General features: G+C 37.6%; 1 protein-coding gene across 3 annotated transcripts; it reads left to right on the forward strand.

Annotated features, from left to right (window-relative positions):
- The first annotated feature begins 1,475 nt into the window (after positions 1-1,475).
- LOC128207671 (glutaminase kidney isoform, mitochondrial-like) lies at positions 1,476-16,601 on the forward strand. 3 transcript variants are annotated; one of them, XM_052910749.1, is made up of 16 exons: positions 1,476-1,569; positions 5,806-5,902; positions 6,193-6,329; positions 7,662-7,791; positions 8,177-8,256; positions 8,561-8,724; positions 9,252-9,343; positions 10,008-10,049; positions 13,189-13,247; positions 13,503-13,569; positions 13,860-13,910; positions 14,174-14,350; positions 14,633-14,764; positions 14,930-15,084; positions 15,455-15,595; positions 15,809-16,601. In XM_052910749.1, exons 1-16 carry the CDS (start codon positions 1,547-1,549, stop codon positions 15,957-15,959), a joined length of 1,698 nt encoding a protein of 565 aa, XP_052766709.1. In that variant the 5' UTR covers positions 1,476-1,546; the 3' UTR covers positions 15,960-16,601. The 3 variants fall into 3 exon arrangements, with proteins under 3 accessions (XP_052766709.1, XP_052766689.1, XP_052766699.1); XM_052910729.1 differs by lacking the exon at positions 1,476-1,569 and adding an exon at positions 3,663-4,206; XM_052910739.1 differs by lacking the exons at positions 1,476-1,569; positions 10,008-10,049 and adding an exon at positions 3,666-4,206.
- The last annotated feature ends 808 nt before the right edge of the window (positions 16,602-17,409 follow it).

The raw sequence follows: 17,409 nt of genomic DNA on the forward strand, positions 1-17,409 counted from the left end.
ACACTAAGTCGTACTTTGTGATGAGAGTAAAATAAATCTGTAATCTATAAACTAATAGTCGGCATGAAAGACGAGCAAAATCGCTATGACCGGGCCGGCGGTAAATGCGGTCCTGCACGTGTTGTGTCCTGACTGTCATCGTCATCATGTTGCCTTCGGCGCCTTACAGCCCGCCACGCCCAAGCCCTAAAATACAGGTGTTCACTTTGGCTACACTCACTCCCATGGGCGACTACATCAGGCGAAGAGTTTTGTTTTATTCAAAAGGGAATTGATGATTCAATATTTCAAAGCTTTAACAAGGGACGTAATCCACCGACTATGGTAAAACTTCTGTGTCGTCTGTTGACCGAGTTGTCATACAGTTTTTTTCCTCGGGTTTTACACAATCGTTAGATTTACATAGACCACTTACCCGAAATCGTTATTTATGCTGAGAAGTGCCACGGGGCAGCACTGGAATGGAAGTAAGGGATTTCGAAAAGAACAAGGTCAGTCTGTCCCGCAGGGCCGGTGAAGCATTAAATTTTGACTCCGTTGTAAATTTAACCAACGTTGAAAATAAACCCTGACAACATTGCATAATTCATTTCTTTATCAAAACACGTATCTGAGATGCTGCTGAATGGATTCTAGAACTTTTAATTTTTCATAATAAAAGTGTACTGTTTATTGTATAAGGTGCTTATTTTCACATTACATCTGAAATGAAACGATCAACCGACTCAGATAACAGTCTATCATATAATCGGATCCGCGGAGTTGAAATAATACACTAATCTCAAATAAAGTAGTTCATTTTATGGCAGCTCGTTTAAGCTAAGACCAGGGTAAACAAACTACTAAGTTGTACTTTAAATACCAATGTTTTCAAACAAGGGACCTATTTATTTCTAAGTTGCCGTGTTTGATACCTATCAAGAAAAGTTGACAATGATTCATTAAGATACCTTAGTACTGTATCGCGTGACAAGTCACCAGAAATTGGACCTGTCAGAAAATATATCGCGGTTCAGAATATGTATTTTCAGCTGAATATTTGAATCGTTGAAAGTTCACCTGTACTCATCAGTTTCCTGCCGCTGGTAAAGTTTATACATAGACACAACCTTGAGATTATGATCAGGCTCCATTTTCTCGACACTTTTTATGCTTTAGTAGCTTATTTCAATTAGCCAAAAACATACTGAAAATTTTTTGATGAATAAAAAACGGTTTATTGTAATGAGCATAAAGATATTTCCAATTTAAAATAAAAAAAACTCCTAAAGAAGTAAATATTACGAACATTAAAACATAAACAAATACTGAGTTTAACTTAATCTTGTTATAACGCACTGAAGAAGTTTCGAGAAATCGGAGCCAGTATACTTGAACTCAATAAGGCGGGCATTTACATAGATTTATTAACATATTTTTGTTTTATATCTGAATCTAGGTAATGTTGTTCACTGTTCAGTCCGCACGCTTAAGGCAGAAGTGTTTAGTGGCTCATAGATTCAGATCAGGATGTATTACTAACTCATGCATATAGAGACCAACTAATATGGCTTATCAGCGAAACATCAAGTAAGTGTAAAGTAATACTCAAATGGTTTTCTTTTACTCCGAACAGGTTAATGTCCTTTTAGCATTCGGAAAGAAACTGGCTGCATTTCTGTGTATATAAGATTCAAAACAAACAAACTCATTTTATACTCATAGTATATTTTAGGAAGTCTTTCTATGTGTAGTTTTTAACAACTACCCATTACGGCACGGAAAACTTTATTACGCCTTGGTGTCGTGAAGTAGAATGTTTTTACTTCAAAAACTGTAAGCTGCCATATTTTTTTGCTATGCTACATCATAGTTTGTGTTTGTTTTATCAGTTTATATTAATCAACTATGAAGATCAATTAATTGTTATTCAAATCTCCTATTTTTGTTTTTCTTTTCCTTTATAATTGTTTATCATCTAAGTTAAATAGTTGCGCAATGCTCATAAAAACCCATCTAAGGTGCATTTTAAGAACAGTTTCAATGTCTGAAACCTTTCAATTTAATCCAAACTAGGATAAACATTATACGGAGTATGCCAATTATTTATTAAATAACATCCCGACAAAACAGTTTGAAATCTTGAAACTTTTATTTAGAAGTATTTGCTAGATTATTTTCAATGACCTAATAATGCGTTTGCGTGTTTTTGCTAAATAAATAGGTATGGATGTAGAAAACCCAAGTTTTGAATATACATTGTAATCATATCAGGAGACCCAGAACCGCAGTTTGAAGGGCTACATAAGGTACATTTAGAAATCTGGTCAGCGATGTCTGGGTAGAAAATCTTCCACGTGTTCCCTTCGGTCAACCATTTGGAATTACAAGAATTTGCATGATTTCCACCCAAAGAAGGTTCCAGTAGAATTATATCAAAATTGACCTAGTGCTTCAAATCCTTAACGCAAAAGTTTACGACGGTCGATGCACGACGGACGTCATACGGTACATACCATACTGGCTTGATTGATGATGTTGACTGGGTAAATCTTATAAATAAAATAGATTATAATCACAATGTCATCTATCATCAGCAATTTCTTAACAGATGACCGTAGTTTTTGGGGACGCATGATAATGGAGTTTTCGTGAAATTATCTAAAGGAAGGCATGATTTTGTTTAAGCTTTTTTCCCCATGGCGATAGGTCAAGTATAAAAACATACTAACTTTGAATTTCACTAACAAATCGCTCACATGAAATAATTTCTTTGATTTGGTAAGGATTTAAAAAAAAAACATGCTGTAATGCAATATTCTACGCTGACCTCACAATTACCATGGCAACCAGAGTTATGCAGAGTTATGAGAAGTTCCTCAGACGCTTAGTAAGATAGTTCGTTAAAAGCAACTATTGACGACGGGCGCTGAAAACTAATTACGACAAAAAGGTGCATTCCACTTGTTTTGGGTCATATACAGGCAGACACTAATATGTAACAACTATGAACTATTTTAAACCACAGCAGTAAACAGTATAAAACTAGGATAAGTTGTCAACTGGGTATTTTGCGGCTACTTTACACTTTTAATAGTTACCATTAGATATATATTATATCTTTTAGGAAAATGTAGACCAACCTCAAAGAAAACCGATTGTATATAGTTGGGTGCAGCAGAGATTGTATAGAACTGTCGATTCTATCGTTTGATTCAAGTCAGCAGAAATGTATGATTGGTAAAAAAAAAATTCAATAATTATATAACCAATACAATTGGACCAGTGGAAAACGTGTCCGAGTTTTGCTCATTTAATTTCAGTTTTAGTTCAATATGAACTAGGTATCAACTTCAGCGATAATTTACGACACAAATATCATATAGCCCAGTGCCCGACAATTTACGGGCAATAAAAAGGACGGAGCCCGGGAGTCAAGAAGTCGTTTATGTGGACATTCACCTAAATCTGCCCTACCCGGCAAGGTCGGTGACCTCAACAGGTCCATAATGACGATTATTCAGGGTTAAAAGCCACTTACAATGCATATCACGCACTTATACAGTTATAAGGAATCTTAACGCTGTTTTGCGCAAACATTTCCTCTTTGAGGTACGCAGATGCCACCTCGTATTCTTGCTCTGTGATGCTAGGAAGGGCTACCTCCTGTTGCAGTCGTCCGTTCTGCATGCCGACCTGTTGTCGAAAGCCTGGTAAATGATACGGGCAATAAAACCCGCTGGCACAGCCTGATTTACGGCTTTTGTCCTTGGGTTAGCTTAAGGAACATCGAGCTGTGAAATGTTTATGGGTTTAATTAAATGGCACAATAAAAACATATTATATACCTATTTGAAAGAAACGTAGTACATATAAGTACAGTTAAGTATAGGTTTAAGTGGACTAGTTAGATCATTTAACCAACGGTCTGTAGCCGATTTCTACCAATAGAAGTGGATCGTCTCTGCGCAGCGGATCTTTTTCTCAAAAGATAAACTTAGATCATCAGTTTTTTGACAGTGCGCTTCGTTATTGCCAAACCTCATCGGAATTATTGTGAATCCGTACAGTGCTCATTGCTAAAGACTTTCCTGGGTATTACGTTGTTAAACCAGCACATATCCAGGAGACATACCAGTGCTGCCAGCAGTAGAGTGCGATGGAGCCTAACCCGAAGCTATTGAAGCGACGGCCCTCCAACCTCAAGGAATGGCAGGAGGGGCTCGAGTAAGTCAAGCACGTGTACAGCGTGCACACACTGCTCGTAATACCTGGAAACCAGAAGTGAAGTTTTATAATTTAAAATTTTATCGGCAATATTGCCAGTAAATAAGCCAGTAAATAAGCCTTTGGATATGAACAAAAATAAAAGAATAATATGCACACAAATTTCAGAGTTGACACATAAAGAATGCACTTGACACAATTATAAATACTATACAAACGAAATATATCGACGTCTATTTCAACAATAGAACTTTGAAGCAACTGTATCGATACAAAGATCTAAAATGTTGTATTGTTTTAGGACATTATAAACAGAAATCTATTCGATGTACTCCATGATCTAGAAATATGGGGCAATATTTTCCTATTTGTAAGAATTTATATGTATAATACAAGTACACCGGATACGAATATATTGAATAATTATCATTAAAATTAATTATATAAATAAATATTCAATTAAAATAATGAATACATACATGTAGGAATCTTTTTTCACATGACACATTCGTATATTTTAGTTATATTTGGATAATACGTTTGACCCTGCATATGTAGAGCGAAATGACGCCAATGTCAAGTTATAGTACACTAGTGTTAAACCTGTGGCAATAGCGTTATTAAGTACTGCGTTTTTATTCGGTATTGTTTTTTTCGACTCGGTGGAATTTTGCAGATTCGGATTTCAAAAAGGCGTAGCTGTTTGAAATCAAAATTAAATACGGACGTAGATGTCTGAAATAGTGAGAACATGTGTGTGTATTGTCTTAACGATCAAGAAGAATGGAGCGAGTGACGCGAGTAGTCATTACGAGCCTCACACAATTTAAATTAGAGTCGGGGAACCAAGTTGTAAAAACGCAATTCTTAACGATTAAGCATGACCGACTCCTTTTTCGAGGCCATTGGCGATCTCAGGGCTGTAAATGTAGATTATTATTATTATTAATGTCTGAAAATGGTGTTATCATTTTCAAATAACTTGCAGAATTTACAGGAAGCATAAAAATCTCTCCAGTGGAATCAATTGACAGTTATGTAAAATGTTCACATTTAAATAAAATGAGATACTTCCGTAATGAGGCCACATGATTGTTTTCAGATAACAGAAGAAAACTGCCTAAACTCGAAAAAGGGAGTGGCTACAATTCTAGTTGAACCCTTTCAATATATTTTAGCGCTGTTACAGCAAGAAATTAAAACAAACATTAACAAGTATACTCCAATTTGTTCTCGGACCCTACATTTTACCATGGCCGATTGCAACTACCAACATCAAACATATGCCATTTGATGACTCTTACGAATTAAGTTATACATAGTATAGTTTAATGATACATGTATATCAGATGGACATTGACTGGAATCGTTTAAAATAAAGTTTAAAATGGATTCCGATCTTGGATCATATTTGGACAGATGTTGGTATACACTTTACTGTTCTCTTTCTTAGTCGTATCTTTCTAACATCTGAATAAATGCGTTCTGTATGTACTAACTTCGGAGATATGCGCATGTATGTATGGTTGTGTCGCTTGAGAGAACACTTGGCGTCCAGCATGAAGGCTCACCAACGTAAAAAAGGTCTTATTGTTTCAGGGAGCTTCTGGCATCTGGGATGGAGGACTTCGAGGAGAAACTGTTCTCGTTCCTGTGCGACCACAACCACCTCGTCTCCATAGACAGGTTTAAGAACGTAAGTATAATCAAACTCGTTGTTAATAATATCAATTTTAATTTAAAGAGAGCAAAACATGGAAGAAACCAGTTATACAAGGTATCGAACTTCAAGCCCCAATTGTTCAATTCTCGAACAGGCTTCGAAAATTTGTATATACAGTAACATATGTAATACTGGTCCAAGTCCGAAACACTTCTAAAAGGTAAATATCAGATCTTAATACAATGCAGTTATTAACGTTTATGTATTTACCGATTTACGCTGAAAGTTGCATGGCTACTTACTGTGTACCTATCTCGCTGCAGCTTTTGGATGAGACGGGCCTGCGGGAGATGGACTTCCGGCTGCGCGAGACGATGCGCAAGTTCCGGGCGGTTCTGGAGCGGCAGCTGACGGACGAGCACGAGCTTCGTGGCCTTGTTGACAAAGATACATTCATCGAGTTCGTATTACTTACCGAATGCAATTCATCAAACGTACCCTATTCATAATCATTCAGTATGAAGTTTGCCTCGAAGAAAACCGATGGTAACCACCCGTGTCACTTTCTCCGCTTCCATAGACCCAGTTAAGTTAGCTGAAAACGTCATAAAAAGACGTTCTAAATCTGAAAAAATGTGCCAAACTGTTCATAGAATTCGGGCCTTCCGCGAATAGATTAACTAACTTCTGCATTTCCAGATTTGTTACTTCTCATGCTTACTTATTTATTTTGGCATGCACCTAAAACTGTGTGTGACGAATTTATAAATGTGTCTAAACCTAGGCTAAGATGTAGGGACTTATTTTGAATTAGTACCTCCCAAATTCATGTTTTTCGGCCGAAACAAATATGATAGGAACGCACTAGCCATTTTTTCATACATTATATTAAATTACGTGAACGGTTTCGATGAAATCCTTGCTTGTGGTAAAAGTTGTACTGTTCACAATATGCATTAACTTGCAAATCCAGTGTGGCACAGAGAGCATCTCCCCAGCATGGTGACAGGTTCCTCCAAATCCTGCTTGTAGGTCAAACGCATCCTCTCCAATAGTACACAAAGGTTCTTGTTGATGTAACCGAAGATATGAGGCCGTGAAACAAAATCTTGAGAATAAAACACCTAATTGCTGTTTACGGGCTCTCTGTCTTGTATAATCACCGTATCGGTTACAGCGTTAAAAACTGGTAAAAGAAATGCAAAAAGTAGGTCAACTGAGGGTTGAGTTTCAGGTTGGATAAACATATTAATCTTGTTGAAATGCTAGATGCGCTCTTACTTTTGAATAATATGTTCCACAATTAATGCACTTTACCAAAAAGGATGAATAAATATCGAAAAAAAATGTTTGTTTTTATGAATTATACCGTCTTTAATTTGAAAGAAAGGTGCAGACAACCTGGTATTTCTACATTGTGAGACGATAGATGATCACTGTAAATCTTGAAGAACCCAGCAGTATTTAATTAATATTTTCCATAAATGCATTATTTAGTAAGTAGTTAAGGGTTTATCACTTAAAAGTTATGTTCGTTATACATGTGTAAACGTCGATTTTAAAATCAACATTCAATGGTTGAATATTGTACACTGTATATTTCCAGTCAAACTATACCATTCTTTTCCAAGTTAAAAATACTATTACTTACTTCTGTAAATAACAGTATTAAACCAATTCAAATGCCTTTGATCGATACAAGCATGTTCGCGAAGACGATAGTAACAGTTTACGTTTGTATATTGATACAAAGGCCCCTCGAGTATACAGTTTGTATGTTTCTCCATCTCAGCTGCGTATCTGACAACATCGTGGTGATCTCAAAGGCGCTCACGAGCCAATTCGTCATCCCGGAGTTCAAGACTTTCACCGACATCATCGACACCATCTATGAAACGTGCAAGGATAACGACAGCGGACTGGTACGTAGAACTAGGAACTGTCAACCTTTTAAGCCGTTCAAATCTCACTGTATATATGCATGTACCACCACCAGCAAGTGTGAACCAGTTTGTTATATGCATCTTGCAAATTTTGTTGAAAGAAAAAAAAAAGTTCTGTCTTTTTCGAAAATGTTTTAATCCAGCACAGTCAAGGAAATCAGGAAACTCATTTCAACGACAAATGTTCATAGTTCTCAACCAAGGTCATTATGTTGTTTATAAATGTAGGTCAAGTTATGTACGTACGTCGCAATAATTTATTTTCTTTCTGTTTGCATGTGGTTATAGCATTAAAAAGCATATTTTACTTATGATTTATCGCTTCCTGTTGTTGATGTACATTTTTCTCCCGATTCCTCCACAGCCCGCTCAGTACATCCCCCAGCTGGCCCGGGTCGACCCCTCACACTGGGGCGTGTCCATCTGCACCATCGACGGACAGAGGTAAGTCACGCAGGCAATGAGTGTGTGATGGTATTATAGGCTGTAGGCCGCTGGTTAGATATCAGTTTCGTCTTCGTTACTGCTTGTGGTATGAGTTAACATAATCATTGTAGAAAAACTTCAGGACTATATATTTTTTATTTGACCCTATCAATGGAACATAATGCAATAAAAAGGCGAAATAAGGTGAAATGACTACATGTTTGTATTACATGCTGGCCAACTCAGTTACTCTTTCATATCACAAAACATTTATGTTCATGTAATGTCCAGTGTATCATGTGGCGTGTCTGATTCCTCGCAGGTACGACCTTGGAGAGACGAGCACGCCTTTCTGTATGCAGTCGGTGGTCAAACCTCTTAACTACGCACTCACGCTCAACGACCTGTCCTCGGAAGTCGTCCACCAGTACGTGGGCCAGGAACCCAGCGGTCGCTCATTCAATGAGCTCACTCTCGACTACCAACGTACGAAGTTTCCTATTGTGTCAGTTTATTACAGAATAATGCAAGCTGTTGTTTATAGTTTAGATATTTTTAAAGTGACACTCTTATTCAAAATGAATACATTCACATGCATAAATGACATTCATTTTGACTGATAAACCTTAAACTACTTACTAAATAATGCATTTATGGAAAATATTAAGTACTGATAACAAGATTGTAACCGTGAATTTAAAAGCAGAAAGGACAAAAATATTAAATGATTGGTGAATGCCTAAATATTTACTGTGGTCTACTATCGTCTCATAAGGCAGAAATACCGTGTTTTATGCTCATTTCTTTCAAATTAACCTCGATATCCTTTAAAAGAACCATTGTCTTTGACATTTATTCATCCTTTTTGGAATATTAAAACAATATTATTAATTTTGGTAAATCTTATTCGGGAGTAAGAGTGCATCTTTAAAGGCAACTATAATACATCAATGATTTTGTCTGAACAAATGCGTTTATTTTAGCGCACACCTTTAAAATCAGCTTTTCTACAGATAAACCGCATAACCCGATGATCAACGCCGGAGCGATAGTGACGGCCGGGCTCCTCAAGAAAGGCTTGGTGATCGCTGACCGTTTTGACTATGTGAGTAACTCTCTCTAGGGATGAATTTGTGAGTTCATTATATTTTCAATATTTCACCCATCACCAGTTCGAACTGTCCGGCAGAAAATGAGCAGAGTCACTGAGCACTGTCCTCTCTATGAATTGGTTGTTTATATGAGAACTTAGTAGTGGGTAAAATATTTCATGTTCGCGTTTTAAAACAGCTTTCAATCTCAAAAATAATGAACTACTTTCTACACCTTAAATGAACTCGTAGCATTCAAAATAAATAAGTTGTCAGCAAAAAAGACAGAATGTGTCATAACAAAGATACTAGGGCGAATACTTTCTCGCAGTTTCTTGCCATAATTTATGTATATCATTATATATATAGTATATAGCCATATGTTCATTTGTTGCAAGTTATGTCGAGAATAGTAGATTTACGTGATTTTATAACAGATGTTTTCCTGTATGACAGGTATTATACATAGTAATATAACGGTCCTTGTTTGCCCTAGGCTGTATATTAAAAGCTGGTGTTTTGAATTTTGGGCTTTCTTCGAACGTCAATGATTTACAACAATACGCAAGTTGCAAATACTCCATTACTGTTCATACCCATTTAATGGTCGAACTCCGCAATAAAACCAGCACGATGAGACGAAAATCCCATGGCGATCAGGCGCTTTTTACTTTGTAGCCCCCAAAAGAGGGTGAGCCCGATATGCGATATACAAAACAGGTAGGGAAACAGCCCATGGTGGGTTTAGGTGATCAGGTATTTATTTATCTGCTAAAGATCCAATACAAACCTTTGGATTGATGTAAGCAGGAACTTGTAGTATCAATTCTTATGAAATGATCTTAAATATGAAGCATAAGAAAATAGTCGTTTAAAATTCTTGACTTTAAAATAAGTACATCTAATAAACCAGCAATGTGCAAAAACCATTTTTCTCTCCAACGTGATCTTTTTCAGTAATAAAAGTGTTTTTAAAAAAAGAAAAAATGTATTATATAGATCTAAAATACCTCCAGCGGCGGACTACCTCATTTTTGTATGTGCACTGTGTCCCCACTCATACATGATCCACTAGTTTCTTGTTATGGGATTTTTCCTGTTGCATGAAAATCTGCACCTAGATTGTGATATCCTGGTAAGGAGGTCCCCTGTTATAGTGTGACAACCTAACTGAACAGAAATGTACTTGGAATAACACACACACAAGCTTAGTACTTATAAAAGACAGGTTTGAGACAAGTATAACAAACCATGAATTGAGTGATGGAATGTATATTGCATATTCCCCGATTAACCGGCGTTCTCTATTGTCTCATGCCCGCGTTAGTTTTAAAATATTATTCAGTTCATATTAACAAATAAATAACAGTACAACATTAGTAGGTTGAAATGGATTGGCAAACAAGCAATTTAATTGCTTATACTTATCTCTTTCCATGTAGGCGAATAATTAAGGGCAAAAATGAAGTAGCATAAGCTTGAGTGATACAAGGGATGACTGGAACATCTGGGCGATCAAGTAGGGCATATGGCTGACCTCTCGGCTGGGGAATTAGATTTTTAAGATACCATTTTTCATCTTAAAGAACAGAATGAGGCAATGTTTGCGTCTTCTTTTCGCTAGCGTATACCAGTTTAGGTCAGACATAAGTCGGTCAATACTACAAAGGTTGGTAGCATCGGTTACAATTCTAGCCGCCTCATGTTGGACAGCTTCGATGTCATCTGCAAATAGGTGAATGTTTGCCTTAATGACATTGACAATGTCATTAATGAAGAGTAACGGACCGAGGATAGATTATTGAGGAACACCAGCATTGATAGTAAGGATTCATGAAACAGATTTGGATAAGCCTACCCGGTGTTTGCGATCAGAATGATAAGAGAACCAATGAAGAAAGGAACCACTAATGCCGATGGACGAAAGCTTAAGAATGAGACTTTAATGCCAAACTCGGTCAAATGCCTTTGAAACATCGCAAAAGACAGCCCGTACTTCTTTCCCTTCATCTAAGGCTTTGTTGACGTCGTTGTAAAAGTAAGCTAACTGATTGATGCTAGAGTCGCCTTTGATGAAACCAGATTGGAAGGATGTAAGTATTACAATCGAGATGTAGAGGTATGTGTTGATGCAACGCTCCATGGGATTGCCAAGACAACTTAGAAGTGATATTGGTCTAGTATTGCAGGGACTGGCTGGATCATATATTTTTTAAGTGGGGCAGACGTTCGCCAACTTCCAAGGAGAAGGGAAAGTAGAGTTTTTCTGCATTTTGTTAAAATAACTCGAGAGAGGTAGATTAAGTTCGTCTTTGCCTTCTTTGATAAGTTTAGGACTAATTGAATTAGGACCTCTGGCTTTAAAGGGATCGGTGCAGGATATGACATCCCGGACGTCCTGACGTGTCAAATATATTTCTGAAAGGAAAGAAGATGTTGTTGGAATGTTCTCAGAGGCTGACTTTAAGCCTGAGTTAGCAATTAAGTCAAATCAAGTCAAGTCACGTTATGAATTGTATTAAGTAATCAAAGGCCACCGGCCAAAATATGTGACATACTTAATAAAACAAATAATATTCGAGTTGTGTCAGGAAAAGGAATTTAAGCATATAGATATATAATCATGATTGTTTCCCTTTAATTGTTAATTTCTAAAAGAAGATATATACATAAAAAGACAACTCACTTGAGTCGCATAATTGGTTATTTTCATAAGGTTATAAAAGTCATTTAAATTTATACCAGCAGAGTACCAATTAAACAAATACTGTCTTCTTATATTGTCATACTTTCTACAGACACAAAATGCATGATATTCACAATCTAAGACAGATATATGTTCGATATCAAAACAAAGAGTACCTATTCGATCATCTTTTGGTATGTTTAGATGTCTACCAGTTTCTATTCTCAATTTATGGTTTGAACATCTAAATTTTGAAAGTGCTATCTTATGTATAAATGGTATAGCTACTGATACTCAACATTCAACAGTGTTTTAAAGTTTTTGTAATGAGAACAGTGACTAGAATTGTTTACAGATTCAAACCATTTTCGGTTATAACAATTAATAATTATCTGTTTAAAGATGGCGAGACTGCGGTAACATTTAGATTTTGATTGATTTCGATGAATGACCAGTCGGTTGATCTGAGTATATCATTATATTTAATATAATCGCCCTTGTCATATTACCATATTTTGCGCTGAAAGTAAGTCTGCCTAGGTTTTGTGAATTTCAAGACAGAAACGGTCGGACAGTGAAACCGGACAAGATTGGGAACAAAAGGATCTGCGAGAAAACTTGAAAGAACTTTGATTTGAGTGTTAGATGAACATGAGGTCAATAAGTGAACTTGAGTATTCGGTGGAGTGGGTCTGTGAGTTAATGAGCCGCACAGAGCTGTTCCAAATTCAAGAAGTATATCTACACATTTTATTAGACGAATTCAAACTGATGCTGATGTAAAGATCGCCTGCTGCAAGTATGTTGCCAATATGCTGGTTGAAAGCTTGGTCGAGTGAATGTTCCATGTTAAGCCACTGTGTGTGGCATGAGTTAGGAGGTCGGTAGATCCCACCAAGATGTTATTTGAGATGGCATTAAAATATTTCAACGCAAATCGCTTCGACGCCATTAACTTGAAGATCATTCCGTAGAAGGGCATGCAGAGTATCTCGGACATAAATTGCGACACCACCACCAAGACGATCGTTTCTTTCATAACGAAATGGTTTCTTAGAACTTCGTCTGAAATTGTACTTGGCATCTATGTTTTAGTAAAGACAAGAAGATCGTACAGTTGCCCGTGTTACGTCACCTTGCGGGGTTGACGTTAACATGACGATTTGTTTTCAGGCGATGGACCAGTTCAAGCGGCTGAGCGGCCAGGAACACATCGCCTTCAACAACTCAGTGTACGTACAAGTCCACACCTTACTTTATCAAATAAACTATATATACTTGAGATATATATATATATAGGGGGTATTCAGATAGGACGCTATTCTGGTAACCTGCGGTCTCGACGGATACATGTTTACTCACCGAACGAGAATAAATTTGTTTACTCACCGAACGAGAATAAATTTGTAAAACTGTAATTCTGAAGAAATAAAAACAACAAACAATGCTCTATTTCGCTTCTGATAAATTCATTTCATCCTTTTCAGGTATCTGTCGGAGCGAGCCACAGCGGACAGAAACTTCGCTCTTGGCTACTACATGAGGGAGAACAAGGTGGGTGGTGGGTTTTGTCACAGAAAACCCATTAGTTTATTGTTGTGCAAATCACACAAATGACATTTAATATTCATTATATTGATATTATTTATATTACATTATTTTTTACTGACTCTTACACGTTCAAAAGTAAGTATAAGTTGTAATAATTTTAAACGGATATTTTCACCGTTTAATAAGAAGCTTTTGATTTGTACTCTTAATACTCTTTACTAGTACAAATGTAAACAATCTGCTCAACACGGCTAAATGCACGCGCTGCAGGTATTTGCTGGTTTCTGTTCCAGTGCTTCCCTCCTGAGGCGGACCTCGTGGAGACACTCGAGTTCTACTTCCAGGTGAGGCGTCATCCATTGTCCAGTTACTCCCATGCTAATTTGTTTATTGAATAGCAGATGAAGAACATGATCTTGGGTTGCTAATCGCCCAAATATATTTCAGTACAGAACAGAATAAAATAAAGTAAATAATAAGGTAGAAATTCGATTTTGGTATTGTGCGAAACAGACTCAAAGCACAAAATTAAATTGAAATGAAGGTGAAATAGCACGTATTTTATTTCCGTATTGGAATTAGTATTGAGAATGTGTATGTGTTACAGCTGTGTTCAGTTGAGATAACGGCCGAGTCCGGGGCGGTCATTGCGGCCACGCTGGCTAACGGCGGCATCTGCCCGACCACAGGGGATCGTGTGCTCGATTCTGACGCCGTACGGAACACACTGTCGCTCATGCACTCCTGTGGCATGTACGACTACTCCGGACAGTTCGCCTTTAAGGTGAGTTTGCGGCATTACACAAAGGTGCTTTCAATGATGATATATACAGAGAGCAAAAATGAAATCGTCGTTAAAAATAGGGTTTTTTTTGTATCCAACGACTATTACCCCACATTGAATATATGTTAACAGCTGATCACATCCCGGTAAGATGCAAGAATTTGATATGACCTATTACTTTGGTTCTTTGTTCATAAACGAAATATTTACTATCCACGAGACAACTAGAAATAACCATGGGGACGTTTATCCATTTTAGCAACATACTTATTTTGTTTACAGGTTGGTCTGCCGGCGAAGTCTGGCGTGGCCGGGGGTGTTATGTTGGTTGTGCCCAACCTGATGGGAATCTTCACTTGGTCTCCGCCTCTCGACCAGTGGGGGAACAGCTCCCGGGGCGTGCAGTTCTGTGAGGTGGGTTGAAATGTTGTGCATATCCACAATTACCTTGTAATTTACTTGAATTACAAACCCTGACTTGTGCCAGAAGCAGGAAGTAAACATTTAAACTCTTAAACCGCCAAAGGAGTTATGTTATAATTCACTCGTCTCTAACCTTTTTATTTATTTTAAAACCAGGAGCTGGTTGGTAACTTCAACTTTCACAACTACGACAACCTGCGCCACACGAGCCGGAAGTACGATCCCAGGGGCCGCGCCGTAGAGTCTAAGGCCCAGGATGTCGTCAACCTGCTTTTCAGCGCCTACAACGGTGACGTCACCGCAATGCGAAGGTACACGCACTATGCCGTCTGAATTTCGAAAATATTTGAAACTATATTGTGAAATCAAGTTTTGTCAAAAGAGTATGTTCCAAAAGTATTGCTTGCTGGGTTGGAATCTAACCTTTCTCAACATTTCTATGCTGTATATACTAAGTATGTTATGTTTCCTTTGTGCAGACAATTCGACTATTTTTCGACTGGCCGATAGGTACGCAGTGCTAGTTGAGGTTCCGTCACAGACTGATGCTGGTGGGTGTGACCCTATGATATGTGACCTCATGCGTTAAAGTCTTACAGACTGACCGTGTTCGATATCTGTCATCGGCTTAGGGCTTAGAGCTTAAAGCCTTATGGCGTCACATGATTCCCCTACTTGCAGGTACGCATTGCTGGGCATGGACATGTCACTGGCTGACTATGACGGGCGGACAGCGCTCCATCTGGCATCTGCCGAGGGGCACGAGCCAATTGTACGCTTCCTGCTCGAGAAATGTAATGTTAGTTCCTACCTCAGAGACAGGTAAGTGGTGATGAACATACGGCTTTCTTATTCACGGCTAATAAGACATATTATACGGTTATAATGCCTCACAAGATTTATTGCACTATACCAAAGATTGTAAATTAACATTTAATGATGGTTAATAAACACAGCGCTCATGTACGTTTACGTTCAACCTATGAACTAATATGTTACACTATGAATATTAACATGACCACGTGGTGTATCTAGATGGGGGTTCACGCCCTACCATGACGCGAAGCGGTTCAAACACGATGCGGTTTCCGAAGTCCTCTTGGAGCACATGAAGACAACGGCTCCCAAAGACGCCCCATTCAGTATCCAGGACATCGACAAGGGTCTACACAATATGCACCTGTAAGCGGTTCAAGACTTTCAATTTCCGGTTAGCGAGGATCATCATTTCTGACGGAATCTACACACGCGTGCAAGGGAGGTTGTGGCATGGACGTTGGGAATCTCATACCTACATATAATTATATTATTACATTTTATTGGGGTAACATTAAATGAGAAACTGCTTTTGATAATCTGTAGGGCCAAAATATGGTGTAACTAAAGAGTAAGCAAATGCTTAGCTAATACAGTTGTTCTTGTATAACGTATGATTACTGTATGTATTATAATACATTGCATTGCTGTTGTTATAACTTTTCAATGACAATGGACACTGTGTGTTGTTGGTGTAAAGGATGGTCAAATCTGTTCGACATGAAGCAAAGACTACGTTCTTTTCACAGCGCTATTCCCAAAGCAGCTAAACTTACCAAAGATGTTATATGTAGCGATTGATATAATGTTGACATACTCATTATAAATATGTATATGTTAAGGTTATGAGTACACCTGTGTGGCACCATCTAATCACTTGTTGTGTTCCTTGTTAGAGCTCCATGTTTGTTTTTGTACCTGTTATAAATTTGTATATTCGTTTGCTGTTTAACATATGTACTACAAGTTATGTCAAACTATACACAATATATCTTATATTTTATAAATAAATGTAAACACATGAAATGTTGATTTGTTTTATTGAATTGTCGTCTAGGGTCCTCCACAGCATCGACATTAATTTTATCACGTAAATCGGCGACTCTCATATGACATAATTTCAAAAAACAAATCAACGTGAATCCCCCAACCCCTTCCCTTAGTATTAACAATGATAAATGTTTTAAATGATTTATGTTACACAACCCGTATCTTGTGTTCGATTTTGAGGGTAATTTTCCCCTTTCACAAGGGGGATATTGTGGATTAGGCAAGCATGCGGGCGAAAATCATTCTAAAACAAACATTCCGAGCCTTTTACGAACAAAGATGAGTTTCTGTTGTAAACCGTCTATGGAACTTACCATTTCTCTGCGGGATAAATCCGCTTCACTAAGTCCCGCTTATGAGCAGCACGTGTCACAATATACAACCACAGGCCCTGATTGACCTTCTAGAACAGATGCGCTCTTCCTGTACTTGGATGTTGACCGGATTCACTAGAAGTTTCACTTCATATGTCTGCTTCGACTTGGAGGGTTATGATTCCCAATGTCTTAAAATGCCATAAGGGGATGTGGTGGAAGGGGGAGGACGTAATTTAGTTTCACGCAAACATTAAGTGAGAAAAATGTATGGTTCCAAACAAAATGGCGGATATGTAAGGAAAATACTTAAACGAGAAGAACTTTAGAACATAGTGTGGGTTACAATGCAATGTTTACAAATGAACGTGTTGCTTTTTTCCACATGTTTACGTATTTTATCGGCCAAAATGGCATTCCTTTTTATGTTGTAACTGTCCTTGTGTGTATTTATTC

Source organism: Mya arenaria, chromosome 2 (assembly GCF_026914265.1).
Source record: "Mya arenaria isolate MELC-2E11 chromosome 2, ASM2691426v1".
Classification (NCBI taxonomy): Eukaryota; Metazoa; Mollusca; class Bivalvia; order Myida; family Myidae; genus Mya; species Mya arenaria.

Coding starts and splice junctions, on each gene's coding strand:
- LOC128207671 (XM_052910729.1), top strand. CDS start 4,139: ATGGAGCCTAACCCGAAGCTATTGAAGCGACGGCCCTCCAACCTCAAG. Junction 14,765..14,929: donor GGGGCGTGCAGTTCTGTGAG/GTGGGTTGAAAT, acceptor TTTTAAAACCAG/GAGCTGGTTGGTAACTTCAA. Junction 15,596..15,808: donor AGTTCCTACCTCAGAGACAG/GTAAGTGGTGAT, acceptor TGGTGTATCTAG/ATGGGGGTTCACGCCCTACC.